This window comes from Pongo abelii, chromosome 13 (assembly GCF_028885655.2).
Source record: "Pongo abelii isolate AG06213 chromosome 13, NHGRI_mPonAbe1-v2.0_pri, whole genome shotgun sequence".
NCBI lineage: Eukaryota > Metazoa > Chordata > Mammalia > Primates > Hominidae > Pongo > Pongo abelii.
Genome location: NC_071998.2, coordinates 117,230,266 through 117,252,671, shown reverse-complemented (window position 1 = coordinate 117,252,671; position 22,406 = coordinate 117,230,266). Strand labels below are relative to the sequence as shown.

Here is a 22,406-nt window from a genome sequence, read left to right as displayed (position 1 = left end):
TAGCCAGGCATGGTGGCTCATGCCTGTAGTCCTAGCTACTTGGGAGGCTGAGCTGGGAGGATCACTTGAGCCCAGGAGGCAGAAGTTGAATTGAATTTTCAGTCTTTTGCTATTATAAAGACTGGAGCAAGAAACATTGTACATAGATAATGTGTTTGTAGATTAAATTCTTAGAAATGGACCTACTGTGTGTGTGTATACATATATATATATGTGTATATATATACTGTGTGTATATATGTGTATATATAGATGTATACACACACATATATATATACACATACACTCATATATACATGCACATCTATACAGATATGTACAGTATATACATACACACACATACCACATACACATTCATGAATATATAATATATAAAGCTATAAATTTCTTTCTAAACATGGCTTTAGCTGTATCCCATGAGTTTTGGTATGTTATCATTTCACTGTCATTCAGTTCTTTTCTAATTTCCATTGTGATTTCTTCATTAACCCAGGGGTTATATTGCTTAATTTCTAAACATATGGAATTTTATTTGGTTATCTGTTATTTTCTAGTTATCTGTTTGTGATTTCTAGTTTAATTCCACTGTAGTCAGAAAACATACTGTTTTAAAGTGTTTAAAATTTATTTATTGAGAGGTACTTTATGTCCCAGAATGTTCTATAAGTGCTTTCAAAATGTTCTATAAGTGCTTACAATTAGAATGTGTATTCTGCAGTTGTTGGATGTAGTGTTTCTATGTATGTCCATTAGGTCAAGTCTGCTAATTGTGGTGTTAAAATCTTCTATATCTGTGCTACTCCAAAGTGTAGTTCCAGAACCATCAGCATCAGCATTAATCTGGGAGCTGTAAATTGCCAGCCCCACTGCAGACACTTTGAATCAGAACATCTGGGAATGGGGCCCACAAATCTATATTCTAACAGGTCTCCAGATCATTCTTATTTATGTATGCTACAGTTTAAGCAGCACTGTTTTATGTCCTTACTGACTTATATGTATGTGTCTGCTTGTTCAGTTACAAAAAAGTGTGAAAATCTCCTAAAATGATTTTGCATTTGTCTATTTTTCTTTGAAATTGTGTAAGTTTTGCTTTATGTTTTTTGAGTTTCCTTGAAGTGCTCTTTATCTGATATTATTAGATCAACACAAACTTTCTTTTGGCTATTGTTTACATTTTTTCATACTGTTATACTTTCTATGTCCTTATATTTTAAATATGTCTCTTAGAGAACACATAATTTTCATTTGTAAATCCTGACTCTATTACGTAGAGTATTAAATTCATTTACTTTAATGTGATTACTGACATATTTAGGTATAAACCTACCATCTTACTAAGTACTTCCTATTTACTTCCTATTTGTCCCACTTACTAGGCATTTTCTTTTTTCCTTGCCATCTTTTAGACTGCTTATTTTAAAAAAATTATTCTATGTCTGCCTCTCTTTATTAGTTTGAAAGCTATACACTCTTTTACTTTTCTTTAAGTAACTACCCTAGAGATTTACACTTTCTCAACTATTCAATTCTAACATTAATTGGTACTTTTTCACTAATTGGTACTTTTGCCATCTTTCCCAGAAAACATAAGAGTCTTAGAACACTTACTCTCCTCTCATAACTTACAAGGCATTATTATTGTGTATTTTAATTCTATACATACTGTAAGCAAAATAAGACATTATCTTTATTTTAAACAGTACTATTCACTTAGATTTACATACATATTTATCCTTTTCTTTGCTTTTCTACTCCTTCCTATATCTCCTACCCTGTATCTGTAATCTTTCTATTTCTGTCTGAAGAACACATTTTTTGTATTTCCGTTAGAGAGAAAATGAGAAAAATTATTTCAATTTTTGACTGAAAATGTCTTTATTTCACCTCCACTATCAAAGGACATTTTTGGCAGGTATAGAATTCTAGGCTGACATTTAATTTGATTCATCTCTTTAAAGATATCACTCTACTGTATTATGTCTTTATTGTTTCAGTTAAGAAATCAGTGGTCATTCAATTGTTGTTTTATTGAAAGCAGACTTACTTTTCCCTCTGGCTGCTTTTGTTTCAACCATGTTTAGTGTGGATTCCTATTTATTTATTCTGTTTGGGGACTGGTGTTCTTCACGAGTCTAGGGCTTCGAATTTGCTACAGGTTTTGGAAAGTTTTCAGCTATTACATTTAAAATATTGCTTCTGACCCATTCTCACATTTGCTTCTGGGGCTCAATCACATTTATATTAGACTTCCTTACTGTATCCTCTATGTCTCCGATTCTCTGTCTCCCAATTTTTCTATCCTATTGTGTCTGTATTCTTCAATATCATTATTTTCTTGTGACTCATCTTCCAGTCCACTGATTTTCCTTTCAGCAATGTCTAATCTGCTTTTAACCCAATCCACTGGGTTCTTAATTTTGATTCTAACATTTTTATTTGACCCTTTTTTTATGGTTTCCAATTCCCTGACAGAATTGTCCAGTTTGTCTTTCCCCCATTATAGATATTAAGCATAGTTATTTTATAGTCCATATCAGATTCCTTTATTTCCTATACTGTTGTGAGTCTGTTTCTATTGTCTGTTGTTTCTGCTGATTTCTGTACCAGAAACATTGTCATGTTGTCTTGTATATCTGTTTTTTTCTCTGATTGTGTGCCCAGTTTTTTGTTGTTTTTGTTTTTGTTTTGCTTTGTTTATAGAAACAACTTGAAGCCTGGGATGCTGCTATCTTTCTCCACAAAAAAATTTTGTATTTGATTTTTCCAAGCACCTATGAATAGCAGCAATCCAATGTCAAAGAATAAGGTATTCTAAGGCAGAATAGCAGATCTTCCATTAGGGTCTATTTCTGATGCACTTGCTGCTAAGATGTAGCCCTAGCAGTTTAAGTCCTAACCCAAAGCCAAGGGAAAGAGGCAGCATCCCTTAGCAGGTTCACACCTTTTTACCCCTGAAAAGTTGTCTAAGGCCCTGCTTAAATTCTCAGCCTCTTAGCTATTACCTTAGAATTGGCAATGGAATCAGGGAAATGTCATTTCCCCCAGCCTTATTTCCTTATTATCTGCAGGTTCCCTGGGCAACTTCATCCATTCCCAGGGCCTCAACTAGGAACTTAAGTGAATGACCTCCAAGCTGTATCTTTAACCTTGACCTTTCTTCTGAGTTATATTTCCAAACTGAACATTTCCCAACAGATGCTGAAGGCAATGCGAACCTACCATAACTGCTGCCAAGCTTTAATGTCCCCTCCATCAAACCAGCTTTTCCTTATGTATTTCCTATATCAGTTAATAATATCACCATCTTCAATAAATGTCTATGTGCTGGACACACTGTGCTAGGCCTTAAGAATATAAGGGTGAATAAGATAGTAGTTCTGGCCAAAATCCAGTTTACCATCTCTCAGGGGAACAGCATTTAACAAATAATTATTTAGTTACAATCACGGGGAAAAGAAGTTATGAGAATATACAATGGAGGACAGGAACTAGAGGTATCAAGGAAAGCCTTCTTGAAGAGCTGACATTTGAAGTGAGCTTTGAAGGAGTAGAAATTAATAAGATGTCTGTTAAGTGTTTGGCAGGGGGCAGGGATAAACAATTCCAAGCAGGAGAAACTGCATAACAATAATTACTATTATATCTTCACTTACTCTGTGATAGGCACTCTGCTAGGTGCTTTACACATGCTTTATCTTACTGAAACGCCCATAACCCTAGGAAGTACATGCTATTTTTTTTTTCTTTTTGAGACAGAGCCTCACTCTTCTGCCCAGGCTGGAGTGCAGTGGCATAATCTCGGCTCATTGCAAACTCCGCCTCCTGGATTCAAGTGATTCTCCTGCCTTAGCCTCCTGAGTAGCTAGAACTACAGGCATGCGCCACCATGCCCAGCTAATATTTTGTATTTTTAGTAGAGACGGGGTTTCACCATGTTGGCCAGGCTGGTATTGAACTCCTGACCTCAAGCAATCCGCCCACCTCAGCCTCCCAAAGTGCTGGGATTACAGGTGTAAGCCACCATGCCTGGCCAGTACATGCTATTTTTATCCCAACTACACACTTGAGAAAAGGAGTCACAGTGAGGTAAAATGACTTGCCCAAGGTCACTGAGCTAGTAAATTGGGGAGGAGCTGGGGTTTTAGTTCAGGCTTGTTTGAGTCTTCACAGTCTGTAGCCTTAAGTCTTATAATAAAATCCCCCACCCCCCACATAATAACACAGGCTCCAGACTTATTAAACTGTTTTCCTAACATATCTGTTTTTTGCTTCTGAGTTTCCTCTGCTTAGTATATCCTTTCTCCCAAAGTCTTATTCATCCTTCTCCAGGTTCTACACATCATCTTCTCTAGAAGGTCTTTCCTGATCCTCTCAATAGAAACTAAACCCCTCTTTGTACTATATTCCGCACATGGCATCCATTTGTGCCTGTGTGCTTCCTCAGGTAACTTTTATATTCTGTCAGTAACACTTCTGTTTCCCCCAACAAATTCAATATTTCTTGGGGAGAAGAACCCTATCTTACTGACCTTTCTTTGCCACAGTGCCAGGCATAGTGCCTGACATATAGTAGGCACTAAGTACCTACTGAACAAATTAGGAAAATAGCCAAAAATCCTGGTAAGTACCTTTGACTAGATCAAATTAACTTATTTAAACTGTAGTTTCTACTCTCAAAACTCACACTTATTTTAGAAAAATGTGTTCGACAGAAGAATTGGGAGAGAAGGAGAGAAATCAAGAGAAGAAACAAGGAAAGCCCAAGAGCATCTCTGGAGAAGGTTTCTGGATGCAAACATCACAGAATCAACAGAAGTGGGAAGCCAGGAGTCTTGAGCATGGAGCCTGTTCTGACCAGATGTCTTCACCCTTTGGACTACATTGTCTATCTTCTGTTCGCTCCTCCCTATCCGCTCTCTACCCTGTCATGGGCCCCAGGAGGCTACCCTGGGTGCCCTCAGGCTTCTGGCCAATAGTAGGCACTGGCAGCAGATGGGAAGGGAGAAGAGTGAGGTCAGTATTTGTTCCCCTGACTCCTGCACTATAAGGCTGTCTTTTCTCAGGTCTCAGTCACTGGCCTTCTCCACATACCTCCTCTGTCTTGAGATCTACTGACCCTTCCCTCATCTCTTCAGGCCAAATGGGTAACAGAACCAATCACCAGTATTATCCTTTGTGGTTTCCCTACACTCTGCCCACACTATTGTAAACAGTCACTTGCTCAGTGACCTTGAGCAAGTCATTTTACCTCACTTATAAAGTGTCCTCCAATTATTCCAGTTTGAGTGTGACATCTGTTTTCTGCTGGGACCCTGGCTTATATATTGGCCTATTAGCCTCAAATGCCTCATGGAAGCAAGGCAGCGGAAAGGTTAGACACAGTGCTGAGAATAGCATGAGAAGAACTGATAAGAATACTCAATTGGAAGGAAAAAGAGAAGGAATAGGCACAAGAAGGCAAAGGGGACAAAAATGGAGGAACCACAATTCTGATTATGACTTTTTCCAGGTATAGGGAAACTCAAAAACCCTAAATCTAAGCTGGAAATTCTCTGTCTCTCTCTTTTTTTTTTTTTTTTTTAAGACAGTCTCACTCTGTAGCCCAAGCTGGAGTGCAGTGGCATGATCTTGGCTCACTGCAACCTCCGCCTCCAGGCTCAAGAGTGATTCTCGTCCCTCAGCCTCCCGAGTAGCTGGGACTACAGGCGTGTGCCACCACGCCTGGCTAATTTTTTGTATTTTAGTAGAGACGAGGTTGCCCGGGTAGTCTTGAACTCCTGAGCTGAGGCGATCCACCGTCCTCAGCCTCCCAAAGTGCTGGGATTAAAGGTGTGAGCCACTGTGCCCACCTTGAAAATTGTCTCGTTATCCTTGTTTGGGTATCGTATCAACTGAGTGTTAGAGATTTCCTCAAAATAGTCAATTCTAAAATAAATATAATACCTGACATCACTGGAGCAAGCTTTAAGCACCACACTAATCATGGTGGTGACTGTTTGTAGAGAACAACAACAACAGCAACAAAAAAATCAGAAGCTTCCCTGTTTTCTTTAAATCTTGCAGATATGCCTCATCTGTACTTGGTGCTATAGCATCCTCAAAGCTCCCATTTTTTACAACCTGCTCTTTTATTCTCTGCACACTGTTTAATGATGTCCCACCTCCACTGGGATACACAATCAGAGCTTTTAGAACAGAGGGTCTGTAGCCTTCTTTTAAGACATGTGAAAGAACCGTTTTAACAAAATAGCTGCCTTTTCCTTCAACTTGTTTCTGGTTTACCAATTGCATACTTGCAGTAGAAATCTACTTCTGCCTTCTGTCTACTGCCAAAGCAACTGAAAAGGCCTTTATGTATAGCTGAAAAAAAGTACCGTAATTTGATAGTCATCTTCTTTTTTCCTGTTCTAATTATTATTTTAACGGGCTTCTTCTTATTTTAATAGTTTTTTTAATAAGGAAATCTTACTTACAAATTTTAATTAGCTTACTGAATATTCACTGCTTTGGAATAAGTAGTTTAATGAGTAAAGAGACCTCAGACTACTAACTAGCCTAGAGTCTCTAAAGTAGCTTAGCGGGAAAATGATGCAGCCCTAGTGATATAAGCCAAGGTCTGTGCCTCACAAACCAGTACTCTGCAGCCTGGGCCCTGGGGATGAATGAATCACACTGCCTCTTGCAAGAAAAAAAGTAAGACTTCAGTTTCTCCCCTTTTATTAAGAATATCTGTGTAAAAATCCCCAAGTCCCCTACTCACTAAGGCTTGTGACCCTTGCCAAATCACTTAACTTCTCTGAACTTCAGTTTCCTCATCTGTATGAGTTAGATTGTGATGTTATTTACATTAGACTATTATAAAAGCAGGTCTTATTTGCCACTTTAAGAGCTCTAAAATATGATGAATGAATAAATACCATTTCTGGTTCTCATTTTTGTTTTTAAATCAATACTTTCTTTACAGTATATTTCAATTACAGTAGAAATGAAGAGTAAGTTAACATTTTTCATTCTAAAAACACCTAGGAGAGAAAATACAGCCAGTTACTCAAATTCAAAATTGGAATTAGGAGAACAATAAGTTTTTTATGGCTTAGTAACTTGAATAATCAATGTAAATTAGCTCTATTCCAAAAAGTAAAAGTATATTAATATCTGCTCTACTAATTAAGAGTAAGTGACAATTTAAGTATGATTCTCAGTGCATATAACATGTGAAATAGTTTCTTCTTTTGTCAATTTTCAGGGTGTTAGGTAAAAGGGAAACTCCCTTTTGCTTACTTAATCAAAGCAAGTCAAGAAATCAGAAATTTCAAATTCTGGTTTAGCAAATCTCTTTCTCACACATCCTACATCCAACCTATCAGGAAACCCTGCACCTTCACAATTTATCCAGAACCCAGTCACATCTCATCATTTCTATCACAAATACTCACTTGAGTGGACACTCAAGTGTACCCCAACTGATATCTCTGCTTTCCCTTGCCTCCCAGGGTCTAATATCAGTACAGCTGTCATGGTGATCCTATGAAACTTAAGTCAGATCCATGTCACTCCTCAGTTTCCCATCTCACAGTGAAAGCCCAGGTCATCACCATGGCCTAGAAGGCCCATGAACCATTTATTTGGTCCCCAGCATCTTTAACTTCATCTCCTACTACTTGCTCCCTTGCTCAGGGCACTTCTACCTCAGGGCCTCCGTACTTGCTGTTCCCTCTGCTAGAATGTTCCTCACTGATTATCCACATGACTTGTCCTTCATCTCCTTCTATCTAACCAAAAGATACTTCCTCAGGAGGGGCTTTCTTTACCACCCTATTAAAAATTGCATCCTCTAACCCCTTCCTTCCTTCATTTGTCAAGAGCAACTATCACTTTGTAACTGACTGTCTTATTTACTTATCTGTATACTCCCACAAAAATGTAAGTTCCATGAGGGCAGGCTTGTTTTTGTTAGTAAGTAAACTTTTTAGTCAAATAAAAATATACAAAAAAGGGCCACACATCATAAGTATAGAGTTCAATGAATTTTCATAAAGTGAACATACCCATGGAACTACCACTTAGATCAAGAAATGTTTCTTCCTCCTTCCAATCACCATTCCCCCAAAGATAACTATTAATCTGATTTCTAACCCCCAAGGTTAATTTCACTTGTTTTTCTATTTTTTATAAATGAAATCAAGTTTGTTTTCCCATTTTTTGTAAATGAAATCAAGCGCTTCTTTTACTTCGCATTATGTAGTTACATATAGTTATAGTTCATTCATTCTCATTGTTATATAACATTCCAAATATACATAAATATACCACACTGGTTTACCTATTTTCCTATTGATGGACGTTTGCATTGTTTCTAGTTTTGGCTATTATGAGTATTGTTACTAAGGATATTCCTATACATATCTTTTGGTGAGTATGTGTACACATTTCTATCAGGTAGGACACGGGTCTGTCTGGTTAAGTTCACTGATGTCTCTTTCATCCCTAGCACAGTATTTGGCACATAATCAGCATTATTCAATAAATATTTGTTAAATGAATGGAAACAGTCTTTTTAAATTCTGTTATTTAGATTTAATAACTGACATGAGACTTCCTTGCCTTATATATGCAGGTTTGTAATGCATAATAATTAAATTAATCTCTGTAAACCTGCCACTAAAATTAAGAAAGACTATTAGTAACACTGAAACTCCTTGATTGTTCCTTCTTGATCCCATCTCATTGGATTCTTTTTTTTTTTGAGATGGAGTTTTGCTCTTGTTGCCCAGGCTGGAGTGCAATGGCACGATCTCGGCTCACCCCACAACTTCCACACCCCACAACTTCCACCTCCTGGATTCAAGCGATTCTCCTGCCTCAGCCTCCTGAATAGGTGGGATTACATGCATGCGCTACCACACCCGGCTACTTTTTGTATTTTTAGTAGAGACGGGGTTTCTCCATGTTGGTCAGGCTGATCTCAAACTCCTGGCCTCCCAAAGTGCTGGGATTACAGGCGTGAGCCACCACACCCGGCCCGTTTTTAATTTTATCATTGCCTTTCTTTCCTTTATGTTTAACCATATATATGTCTCCCCTGGCAATATGCTGTTTAGCTTGCTTGGTTTTAAACTTCCTAAAAATGTTATGTTACATGTATTCTCCAATTTACATTTTTCACTCAACATGAATTGATATATGTAGATCATTCTTTTTCCATTACTGAATAGTGCTCCATTGTGGGATTATAACACAGCGTATTTACCCATTTCTTCAGTCCGTGGACAAATGGTTTGTTTCAAATTTTTTGCCATTTCAAACAATGTTACTATGAATGTCCTTACCAGTGTTTCCTGAAATACAGACAAGAGGTATTCTAGAAATTGTGGGTTGAATGGTATATGCATGTTCAAATTTACAAAATAATGTCAGAAGTTTTCCAAAGTGGCTATATCAATTTACATCCCTACTACCAATATAAGGGCTCCTACTGCTACACATTCTTGGTAGCAGAATGTGCCAATCTAGGAAATGTAAGTTATTCTACTGCAATTTTTAAATCATATTTTTGATTCCTAATAAGAATGAGGATCTTTTCATACAATTGACCATTTCTATTTTTTCTTCCATGAAATCTTTGTTTGACTCTCTTGCCTATTTTTGAAATAGGTTATTTGTCTTTTCTTATTAATTTATAAGAGTTCCCTATATATTTTGGATTTTAATCCTCTGTTGCTTATACACTTGTAAATATCTTCTTGCAGTGTGTGGACTGTTTCTACAGTTTAGAAAATATTTTATTTGAAAATAATTTCAAATGTGAAAAAAGCTGCAACAATAAAAATAGCATAAAGAATATTTGTATATGCCCCTCCCCTATTATTAACATTTTTCCCCATTTGTTTTATCTTTGTGGGCACTCATGCTCTGTGTGTATGTATGTGTGTTTATATATACACATATACATGCAAACACACATTTTTTTTTTTTTCCTGAACATTTGAGGCTAAGTTATACACATCATGGTCCTTTACCCCTAAGTCAGTCAGTGTGTATTTCCTAAGTCTAGAGAGATTCTCTCACATAACCATAGTACAATTATCAATTACAATTGATTTCAGTAAATTTAACCCAACAATATCTTTTATGGTATGGTTTTCCCTTAGTACAGAATCCAATCTAGGGTAAAGTATTGCAATTACTTGTCATATCTCTTTAGCTTCTTTTAATCTAGAACATTTCCCTGGCCTTTCTTGGACATTTTTAAAGAATAATGCTCCCTCTCCACTTTTGTCCTCAATAGAACATTCCTCATTTGGGATTTGGCTGGTGTTGTCTTGTGATTAGACTCAGGTTATGTTCTTGGATGAAATACTACACCCAATGTCCATCTGCTCCTCCTTGGTGGTGTTGATTCCAATCACTTGGTCAAGTTTTTGTTCCATTTCTCCACTCTCATATTACTTTTTTTAAAATCTCTTGTAACTTTAAATGGTCTATGGAGAGACATTTTAAGACCATGTTCTTCATCTAAATTTTCCTCTAGATTTAATATCTATTGATAATTATATCTGATCCAATCTTTACTGAATAGTTGTATCATGTTGATGTTTTCAGTCTTTATTAAGTACTTTGATAAACAAAAGTCCTACCATTGAATCTATCAGTCTTTTGTTCCTTACACATTTTATGTCCTGTTTAAGGAATTCTAGCCTGCCCTCACAGCACTAAAGATATTGCCTTACATTTCTTCTGAAGTTTCCCTATTATTATAAGCAGTTGCAGTAAATAATTAATCACAGTTTCATATATTCTAAATCTAGTAAAAATAGTGTTATTCCAGTTGCCTGTTTTCAGGGGGCTTCAATATTTTTAAAGTTGGTTTTCTCTACGAACAATTTCTGGATTCTAAATTTAATTGTATTTCAGTATGATTTACATTTTAAACAATATTTTTTCTCTTTTGAAAGTAGTTAGCCAGGTGCCGTGGTTCATGCCTGTAATCCCAGCACTTTGGGAGGCTGGGGCTGGAGGATCACTTGAGGCCAGGAGTTCGAGACCAGCTTGGACAACAAGGTGAAACCCTGTCTGTACAAAAAATTAAAAAATTAGCTGGGTGTGGTGGCGTACCTGTAGTCCTAGTTACTCAGGAGGCTGAGGCAGGAGGATTGCTTGAGCCCAGGAGTTCAAAGTTACAGTGAGCTGTGATAACATACCCCTGCACTCCAGCCTGTGTGACAAAGCGAGACCCTGTCTTAAAAAAAGCAAAAGCAAAAGCAGTTGACCTGTCAGGCCTGGAACAGAAATTCTTTGCTTTCACTTTTTAAAAACTTAAACAAAAGGCCATTAATTTATAAGCATAACTTATTTCTGAAATTCTGTGTTTGAAAGGCTGACCTGGAAGAAACAAGGTCAGAAAGTTTGCTTTTTAGACAGAGTAATAGAGCTATATCTATATTATTTCTACCTCTGTACCTTTTCCTCAGCAACTGCTAAAAAAAATTCAAAACATAATAAAGCTATTTTTCCATAGAAAACAAGTGAAATAAATTTAATAATTAACTGTTTTTAAAAAAACACACTGGTAAGTGGGTTCCTAGCCTATTTCAGAAGTTAAAAACTCCCCAGTTCAGAACAGCCAGAAGGAAACCTTTTTATCACTTACTCCACAAGTGTGTATTGAGCACACTCTACACTACACACAGTGTGAAGTACTACAGCTAATGAAAACTCCAGATTCTATTGTTTTTGAAATAGATGATATTAATCTGTGTTATTCTCTAATGGTGCATATATTATAGAAGTGTTTTTAAAAAAAGAGTGGAAGCAAGAAAATGCCTTAAACTCATCCACAAACATTCAAATTCTAAGTCACCAGACATGGCATCATCATCTGGTGTTCGGCATGAACCTAATCCTTTCACTAATGTTCAGGGAAAAGGAACTCACCATAAAATCCTACTTGAAACGATTTTTCTTTTAATTTTGTCTTCTCTGGCTAACCCAGCATATCATATTATTCCTCCATATTTCATACGGAAGTGAGTAACCCAGTTAGTAATGTTTTATATAATATGTCTATGTAAGCTGGTAATCCAAATCAATTATATTCCATTTCTAACTGCATAAAAAGAAATCAAGATATACCATTTCATAAGAGAAATGACAATAAACCTTGAATGAAACCTTAGTTATGAATCAAAGTTTGCTCTTGAGTTTCTACAGAAAATAATGCCAAAAGAGGAGCTGGAAATCATCTTACACCCAGGCCCTATTCCCTTAAATAACAATGACTTCATACACTGATATGAGACCCTCATTGGAACTTGAAATGGATCTTTAGTATCTTGAACTTTATCTACAGCACGAGTATTTATTTAGAAACTACTTTTAAAAATGGTTTCATGTGACCCCTAGTGAACACTGAAATTTTTGACAAGAGTCAGCTTTTCCTTAAGTTTCACTACAAAAACTGGTTGGTAAACTACTGCTTTTGCATGCTATAAAGAAATGCTCTTCAAATGTCAATCTATTAAAATAATATGAACATTTAAATAAAATTGTATTTTAGAGGTAATGCTAATATGATATATTTATGTTCTAAAGAGGTATACTTGTTTGTTAATTTATTTGTTTCCAATCCTCAGTCCAAATACCAGTCTATTTGACTAAAACTAAATGTATTTTTGTTAGAAGATGACGACAACTAACTTCAGGGTCAGAAATTATTACAAATAACCATCTTTTTTAAAACCCCAAAACCAGAAACCCTGAAAGCATGAATTTAATTTTTGTGTTTAATGGGTAATAAGGAAGCAAAGAAATCCTTGGGACTCAAACACTGTAGTATGTTACCAAGAAAGGGCCTGGTGAATTCCTCAAAGCTTTCACCAAAGAGTTATATTAAATTTCCTTTTGGCAACAAATAAATTGGTTTCTTGGTGGTAGAAGCTTAGGTCAGTCATCTAAATCAGGGAAACCAGCAATACATGTCATTTACTGGAGAGTCACTTAAGTGTAAACTGCGTCTCTCCCCATGGCATGTTTATGTCCTCTCTAGAGAAGATTTACACTGGGGAATGGGGGTGGTGGTGGTCTTGATTCCTCACCACTTACAGTCTTTAAAAATTATCTAAGGTTTAAAATCTTGCCTAACACTGTGGAAATATCTACATTTTCCTTATATCTTTTTTGATGATAGAACATTTGGATATGAAATTTGATAATAATGCCCTGAGGAAGGAATGGGATTCCTGTCTCCACAGGGAACAAGACAGACCCATGGGTCCTTTCTCACCTGTGACACTGTGATGCTGCATTTCTTGGCCAGCTCCTCTTTGGCTTCTTCACTGGGGTAGGGGTTGCTGAGGTGTGAGTAAAAATATTCATTCAAGATTTCTGTGGCCTGTTTACTGAAGTTACGCCTTTTCCGTCTATGACAAGAGTGAAAGAAAATAATTGCAGTTACAATCAGCATTAACCTAAGAAGGATGGGTTAATTAGGATGATACCAAAAAAGTAGATTTCTCTTTTTAAACATCCTTAAGGTCTAATTTATTTTTGTGATATTATAAGTTATGTTCTAGACATCCTCCAAAGCATTATCCAACTCCTTTTAAGATGTAGGATCACTGAGAAAAATACCAGACTATGAAGCACAATTAATTGTGCTTCATTCTTTGAAGACCTAATATTTTAGATATTCAATGAAGATCCAGTGAAAACAAACAAGGTCTATCAGAGAGCTTACAGGGAAGAGGACTGGGCAGAGGAAGAGTTCTGAAACAGAAATATCTTGTCTAAAGGGTTAGAGCAGGTTGGGGCACTGTAAAAGACAGGGAATGTGTGAGATGAATCTAGAAGGATGGGCAGGAGGCAGATTATAGAAGCTCAGTGGAGCTGTAAGAATTTTTGGATTTTATGCTGAGTGCAATAGGAAACTATTAAAGGTTTTAAGTTTCATGTTTTTAAAAGATCATTCTGACTGCTGAGAATAGGTGGAGAAGGGCATGAAAGGAACTGCAAAGCCCATTTTAGATGATTGCACTGGTCAAAATGAAGATGATAGTAACTTGGCACAAGGTGAGAGCAATGAAAATAAGATTCAAGATCTACTTGAAAGGCAAAAGCAATAGGACCTGATGATGTATTGAATGGGAGCAGTGAGTGAGGGAGATAGAGAAGGAAGTTTAGGAAAAAAAAATACATCGGAAAGGATTTCTAGGTTTTTCTGCTTAAGCAACTTCATGGACTGAGGTATGATTTCCTTCACTAGGCAAAGAGGAGAGAACAAAAATTTTTCTTTTGTTTTTGTTGGGAAGGGGTAACAGACTTTCAAAAGATCAAGCATTTATTAACAACATATTTCAAGTAGCAAAGATGTCATTTATATTTGGGTTTTCTTATTAAGATTTTAAAGAATTCCAGCCTGAAAATTATCATTTGTCAGAATTCACTTTCAATTAAGTACTCTAGTAATTAGAAAATACCTTCCCCAGATAATTTTCTCAATACTTTTTTCCAAATAATCTTAATTCTTCTCAATTGTGATATCCCACAGTCAGAAAACACAGAGTCAGTAGGCTGTTGTATAGGTATGCACTCTATGAGATTCTTCTAGTCAAAATGGTGTCACTCACATGGCAGGTTAAGTATGTGATCTACATTTCAACATTAAGGGAGAGTCAAGGGAGCAAGAAATCTAGGTCTGATCAAAACAACTCAGGTTTTAGTCCTGAAATGTCTTAATTTCAATAATTTTAGGAGGGTTAAACTATTGTTTTCTAGAGGATGAAGATGAGATTCAAGATCTATTTGGGGATTAAAATCAACAGGATTTGATGATGAACTGGATGGGAAGGTGGTAAGGGAAGACAGGGAAGGAATGGAATGAAGACAAATACACCAAAAAGAAGAACAGTTAGCATTTTTGCAGGAGTCATGTGTTGCTTGAAAAGAAAGACAAGGTCCCGAGGTGAGAGCACATTGAAGAGGTACACTCTGATGAGTAAGTGCATGGGTCAGGACTAGACTAGATACTGAAAATGTCAAATTTATGGGCATTATCTGGCCCATAGACATTATTTGTTGAGACCGCACAGTAATTACCTGCTCATAAAAATCTAGGTTTCTGACTTCTTATGAAAAATTGGGATGCCAACCATACTGGGCCCACGTTCTCAGAAGGCAGCTCTAGGCTAAAGCTGAGTGATAGCTGCCCCCTTAGATATGCATCTGCCTGCTCCAACCCTCCTTGTCCCTCCCTGTATCCCTGATCCAGCCACTCCACTCAATTCCACTATATGTAAGCATGTGAGTCTGTGACTCCTAGTATAAAACATGAGCCCAGGAGCAAGGCCCAGGGCAGATGGGAATAGATGACACAAGTGCATTTCTTTGGGAAACAGGGACGCGTGAAAGGAGGATCAAAAAGAAATACATCTAGAAAAGCAAAGAGAAGTTTGGCTCACATCACTTTTGCCCAGGGGTGGTTTTTAACAAACATCAAAACACCTCAGAGAACAAACAGAATAGCTCACCGGACATTCTGGCTGTGTCCAAGCTACAGCACTTCTACAGGAAGAGGAGACAGACCTACACAAATTTATTCTTAAATGTTTTGCATTGGTGCATGCTTCGTCGTCTTGTCCAATTATGAAGCAAACATGAGCATGGGAAGTCAGAGTGAGCAAGGGAATCATATATCTGACTGAGCATGTTTGCCTAGAGCAGAGCCCCTTGCCTTTTCAGTGCAGAGGGCTTGCTGGGAGGCACTACAAGAATAGATGGAACCAAAGCTCAGTATTTGCATTCACTTGAAGGCACAGGAGAGAACTTGGTCTTATACGTTATTTATTTTTTAGAAAACATCCTGTAGAAAATGCCCATTAAGCATTTCCCCTCAGTTTCACTCCCCCAGGGTTCACCACACTCTAAATGGCTATGCCTCAGGCCAGCATGCAGTGGCACACCAGTCCAGGCCTGTGTTCCATCAGCATCACAACATTACTAACAGCAATCTCTATGGGAGAAGAGACTCTGCTCCAAGCTCTGCCACTCTCTCATTCTGGCCCTGCTCACTTTAGGCTGTTAATATACTTTCTCTTCATGGAAGAAAAATATATCATTTAGGTGTATACATTATGAATGCAGTTATTTAAAAAATAAGCATGCATGTTGACAAGAATGGGAAAGTATCAGCAGAAATAAGGATAGCAATTATGTTAGAAAATATTTCTTTCTATCAGACATGTTTTACTATCTTTGTTACATAATGCTTTTTATTAAAATGCTCAAATTTGGCAAATAATTTTAAAATGTTTTTTGTCTTCTGATGCTACCTCTCTAACCCTGACTTGAGCTGTTACAAAGTATTAAGTGGAATTATTCATTCATCTGGCCAATCAATAAATTATTTTTGGTAGCCTCTAACATGTAAGTCATTTGCTAGAATTGTGGGGAATGCAAATGTGTAAGTCTTGGCTGCTGCTTTCAATGACACTGTGGCTTACTAAGGGAGAGAAGAAATGTTCATGAAAAACTACAAGAAAAGGGAGCCTACATGACGTTCGGTCTGAATAGTTGTGTAAACATAGTATAAGTGTTCAAGGGAAGGAAGGGCTAGTCCAGTGGGGTGATTAAGGTGGATTTTCTGAAAAGTGAGCATTTAGACCAGACCCGGAACGATGAGCAAGATCTTAGTAGATCCAACAAGTACAAGCACTGGTCCCATGCCGGGCTGCATTCCAGATACCCTCACAGATGATGACTCATTCCTGGTAACCAGCTTAGAGAGACAGTTTGTTGTGGGAGCCAGGGAAGTAAGTGATTAGACTTAGGAAAAGAAGGAATTCTAAGCAGTAGAAACATAATTCCACGAAGCATTTCATTTTTGGAAGAAACACAGGAAAGAGCAATTCAGTGATATATAAATAAGAACACTGAAAATGTTCAAACTCTGATCTAATAATTCCATTTCTAAGAATTGATCCTTAGGAAATAATCCTAAAGACCAAAAAGGTTCAATCAATGAAGATTTTCATTAAAATGTTAGTTTGAATAAAAATCTATCTAAAATAGTACCCTCTCCATTTTCTCTCCCCTTGACTTGCTTTATTTTTCTGCATACCACTTATCACCCTATTATATTTCATTACATTATTAAATAGAGTGTTATGGTATATTTGTTCAGCTGTTTACTGTCTGTTTCCTCAAGTAGAATATAAGCTCAATTGGGGCAAGCATATTAACCTGTCTTGCTTACCAATATATCCTCAGTACCAATAAATATTTGTGGAAGGAAGGAAGAAAGGAAGAAATTATATGAAAATTAATAGTTGGCTGGGCTTGGTGGCTCCTGCCTATAATCCCAGCACTTTGGGAGGCAGGATAGCTTGAGTTCAGGAGTTCCAGACCAGGCTGGGCAATATGGTGAAACACCATCTCTACAAAAAATACAAAAATTATCTGAGCATGGCGGCAAATGCCTCCCAGCTACTCGGGAGGCAGAAGCAGGAAGATCACTTGAGCTTGGGAGGTCGAGGCTGCAGTGAGCCATGATAGCATCATTTACTGCACTCCAGCCTGGGTGACAGAATGAGACCTTCTCTCAAAAAAAAAGAAAAAGAAAAATTAATGGAGACAAATTAAATGCTCAAAAATAAGGGAATGCTAAGGACATTATTTATTTTATATCCATTTGGTAACTTCAGTTGTTAAAATGCTATTTATAATTAGAGCTTATACTACATGAAAATGTTTATGTATTCATGGTAAATTTTTTAAAAAGCAGACCAAACTATGCATATTGACCCATCACAGAAATATTTCTTTTAAAAAGCCCCCAAACAAACAAAAAGAGAGAGAATATTGTAAAACATTTATAGTGATTTTTACTTTAGGTAATAAAAATGAGGTTAACTTTTATCCTTCATCCTTTTATTCCATATATTTTCCAAACTTTCCATAGTGAGCTTGGCATTTTTTAAATAGAAAAAAGAATAATAAAATCTTCACAACAACAAAGAAGTAATGCAGACACGGACAGGCCTTAAATGTCAGGTTAAGGAGTGTATATGTGAAGTATGCATATATCCAGCATTGGAAAGCTACCGTGGTTTTCAAGCAAAGTCATCATGGTAGCACGGTGGTGTTATCATGGTAGCACGGTGGTGTTATCATGGTAGCACGGTGGTGTTATCATGGTAGCACGGTGGTGTTATCATGGTAGCACGGTGATGTTATCATGGTAGCACGGTGATGTTATCATGGTAGCACGGTGATGTTATCATGGTAGCACGGTGATGTTATCATGGTAGCACGGTGATGTTATCATGGTAGCACGGTGATGTTATCATGGTAGCACGGTGATGTTATCATGGTAGCACGGTGGTGTTATAGAAACAGACAAGGGATATGGAGGAGGGCTGGAGGGCAGTGGGGCTGGAGACAGGGAGACTAGTGGGTACTGTGCTAGCCCATGTACAAGAGGATGGGCAGGAACTGAGACAAAAATAAAGAGCTAAAATGAAAAGCACTGAAAATGCTCCACACACTTTGTTTTCCAGTTGAGAAGCTATCTTAGTTATTTCCTTTAATATTGTGAGATTTGGATGATAATTATCACCTCTGTCAGACTCCATGGGAGAAGAAAGAAAAACAAAATAGAAACTCTTTTCCAAAGCTGCAGATTGATCATAAGCTTTAGCAATACCCCAAAAGGCATCCCTACAGAGGCAGCGTACACTAGGACGTTGACAATTCTGTTCTGTCACTCAGTAGGTCACCACAGACAATTTATTACCATATACAATATATTACCTAACTCCTGTGAAACTTGGGGAAAGCTTCAGATAAAGGGAAATTTTCATCCTTACAGGAAAAATGATAGGCTTTCTTTCTTGATTTGGAAATACAGATTCTGGAGTTTTGTGGTAACTGCTATTAACTGAAATGCCACTTCCTTCTTAGGAGTATCAATATCTCCAAGTATTTTCCCATACTATGCACAAGCAGTGTAACATTAAGAAATTCTTAGAAAATACTCCTTGTTAAAATAGTTATATGCAAAAACTATCCTTAAAAATACCTTTTAGCATCAGAATGGAAAGGCTACATATTCCTAAAGTCATTAGCAGAGACACTAATCCTATTAATTTCCTGAGTCACTAAACTGGCAGTTAACCCACATTACCATTCCCAGACAGGAAAGCTTGACAGCACAGGAACCATGAGTTGAATTACCTGTCCATTGTACAAAAGACTCATATGGCCAAAAGAATCTAAGACCAACTGGTCAGTTTTACAGAAAATAATATACAAGGAGTGAAAGACAGGGGAAAGCCATGCAACAGATTTATGGCTTCACATACCTGGCATCAAGGAACCTTGATCTTAAAATCATAACTGCTTCACAAGTGCTTTGTTTGAGCTGCATCTGAATGGAACTAAATTTTCGATGGATGATGCCCACCATTCTTTCAATCTCTTTTGGAGAAATGGGACGTGTTCTACTCTGTTCTCGGAGAAGGTTCATCACATGTGTAGTAAATTCATTACATGCCTGCAGTGGGGAAAAAAAAAATCACTCCTTTGGAAACTGATATTTTATACTATCACACGAAGACATTCACTCATCTGAATTTACACCTCATTTGCAATCACCAATAGCATTATACAGTGTGTAGGGTAAAATGAAAACTAAGACACTTGTAAAACGCTAGTAGTAGTAGTTAAAGCAGCAAGAATTCTGAAACTGTGCGTGGTCAGACGTGCAAGGGAGACAGCATTCAATTACTCTTCCCACCCACCCCTGTCCAGTTCCAAAATGATGTTTTCCCATCCGAGGATGCTCCCTACCAATTCCAATATACAAGTAAAAATATATGTTAATTGGTAATACTAAGTACCACCTATTTTCTCTGGAGTTTTACATTTAATCAACAAATGCTTACTGAACAACTACAAAGTTCAAACTCTTGCCAGTGCTGTAAGGAACACAGAAATGAGCAAGATGCAGGCCTGGCCTTTGGTGAGAAAAAATACATAAAAAACTAATTCAGTGCAAAGACTAACAGGAAGATATTAACTTCCAAGGAAGGAATATTCTCATCTGTAGGCTTCATGGATTGAGCTTTAAAGAATAGGTAGCATCTTTGAAAGGTGGATAAAGATGGAAGTCAGGAGGAATTCCAGGTACTAGAAATAACAGTATGTTGCAAGTTCAGAGAATGGCAAATAGGAATACAGATAATATGTAAAGAAGCAAAAGGATTCAGGTTTGAATTAGCACATAAAGGGCCTTGCATGCCAAGCATTCCAGTGACCTATAATAATTTAGCTGTAGTGCAGGCCTTTAGTGGATATAAGCCATCTCTGTAAAGCAGCTTAACTCTTCAAGGGATGTCCAACAGAAAATAAGGATCAGATTTGGGTCTCAAACTTTTTAGTTAACAATCCTCAGGCTGGGCACGGTGGCTCATGCCCGTAATCCCAGCAGCATGTTGGGAGGCCGAGGAGGGCGGATCACGAGGTCAGGAAATCGAGACCATCCTGGCTAACACGGTGAAACCTCATCCCTACTAAAATACAAAAAATTAGCCCACCGTGGTGGTGGGCTTCTGTAGTCCCAGCTACTCGGGAGGCTGAGGCAGAAGAATGGCGTGAAGCCAGGAGATGGAGCTTGCAGTGAACCGAGATCACGCCACTGCACTCACTCCAGCCTGGGTGACAGAGAGAGATTCCAAGATTCTGTCTCAAAAAAACCAAACAAACAAAAAAAAAACAATCCTCAGACATACACACACACACACACACACACACACACACACTTGTTTCCCCTAATATTCAGAGTCTCACTCTGTCACCCAGGCTGGAGTGCAGTGGTATGATCATAGTTCATTGAAGCCTCAAGCCCCTGGGCTCAAGCAATCCTCCCATCTCAGCGTCCCAAGTAGCTGTGATAACAGGCATGTGCCACCATACCCAGCTAATTTTTATGTATTTATTATTATTATTTTTTTTTTTTGGTAGAGAAAGAGTCTCGCTCTGTCGCCCAGGATGAGTGCTGGAGTGCAGTAGTGTGATCTCGGCTCACTGCAGCCTCCGCCTCCCGAGTTCAAGCAATTCTCCTGCCTCAGCCTCCCGAGTAGCTGGGACTACAGGCACACACCGCCATGCCTGGCTAATTTCTTTTGTATTTTAATAGAGATGGGGTTTCACCATGTTGCCCAGGCTGATCTCAAACTCCTGAGTTCAGACAATCCACCCGCCTCAGCCTCCCAAAGTGCTAGGATTACAGGCGTGAGCCACCGCGCCTGGCCCCCAGCTAATTTTTAAATCTTTTTTAGAGTCAGGGTCTTGCTATGTTGCCCAGACTTGTCTCAAACTCTTGGCCTAAAGAGATCCTCCCACCTCAGCCTCTTGAGCTGCTAGGATTACAGGTGTGTGCCACTGCATCCAACTTCATCTATATTCTCTTTGATTTATAAATCTGTATAACTGGGCCTACACTGAAATCCAGTACTGCCCTGGTAAATAAAGCATCAGTTTATACTCCTGAAGAAAAAGAGTCTCTTCTGGCATTTTTCTTAAAAATGTAGGATGGGAAATTCTGCATCTACGGCACGGGTGTCCCTGATAGAGTGAGCAGACAGAACAATCACTGATCAATGCAAGAAGCATTTGGAAGTTATAATAATGTCCACTTCCCTAGAGATATTCCGAACATTGCTCACATATAGCACATGACAGTTTTTCTAACTGCTCATTAGAGGACTAACCTTTCCTGTACCCTGTGTACTTCACTTACTCTAAACTTTTACAGAGGTTTCCATAAATATTTCTAAGGTAAGGTAAAATGAGTCTTATGTAAAGTTTTTTCAAAAATATGTTTTAAGCCATAAGAAATATTAAATTCCTTGTCAGTGGCGACACTATATTATACTTATGGGATCCTTCAGTGTAGAATTATGCAATATACATACCTAATAAACATCTACAGATTGGTGGGCCTTTTAATACTACAATTCAAGAGTGAGAGTTATGTTGGTTAATAGCCATAAATTCATTATCCCTGAATCATAAGAGAAGAATTCTTAATCTGCAGTCAATAGATAGGTTTAGAAGGTCAATGACCTCCTGAAATCCTACACAAGTTGTATGCATATTAATAATTCTGATGACAGAATCTGTGAAGTTTTTGTTTTCTTTTCAGATTCTCAGTCTATAATTTTAAAGGGTTAATAATCATTGTCCTAGGATATGACACAGTAAAACATTAAGCAATGTTGTAGACTAAAACCAGAAGTTGAAGGCAGAAACCAAGATTTAAAAAAATAAATTTAAGATCTTCCCCACTATATTATCAATTTATTTTATCTTATTATTTTTTTTTTTTTTTGAGACAGAGTTTAGCTCTT

At 37.6% G+C, this 22,406-nt stretch overlaps 1 protein-coding gene across 6 annotated transcripts in view; it reads right to left on the bottom strand.

The window, feature by feature from the left end:
* PBX3 (PBX homeobox 3) overlaps positions 1-22,406 on the bottom strand; it is a 223,142-nt gene that overhangs the window by 18,460 nt on the left and 182,276 nt on the right. For all 6 annotated transcript variants that reach the window (XM_024252573.3, XM_054520626.2, XM_054520630.2 and 3 more), the window contains exons 4-5: positions 19,359-19,549; positions 13,286-13,421 (exon numbers count right to left, since the gene is read on the bottom strand). In XM_024252573.3, the coding sequence (XP_024108341.1) occupies positions 13,286-13,421; positions 19,359-19,549 (327 nt within the window). The remainder of the gene's footprint in view (positions 1-13,285; positions 13,422-19,358; positions 19,550-22,406) is intronic.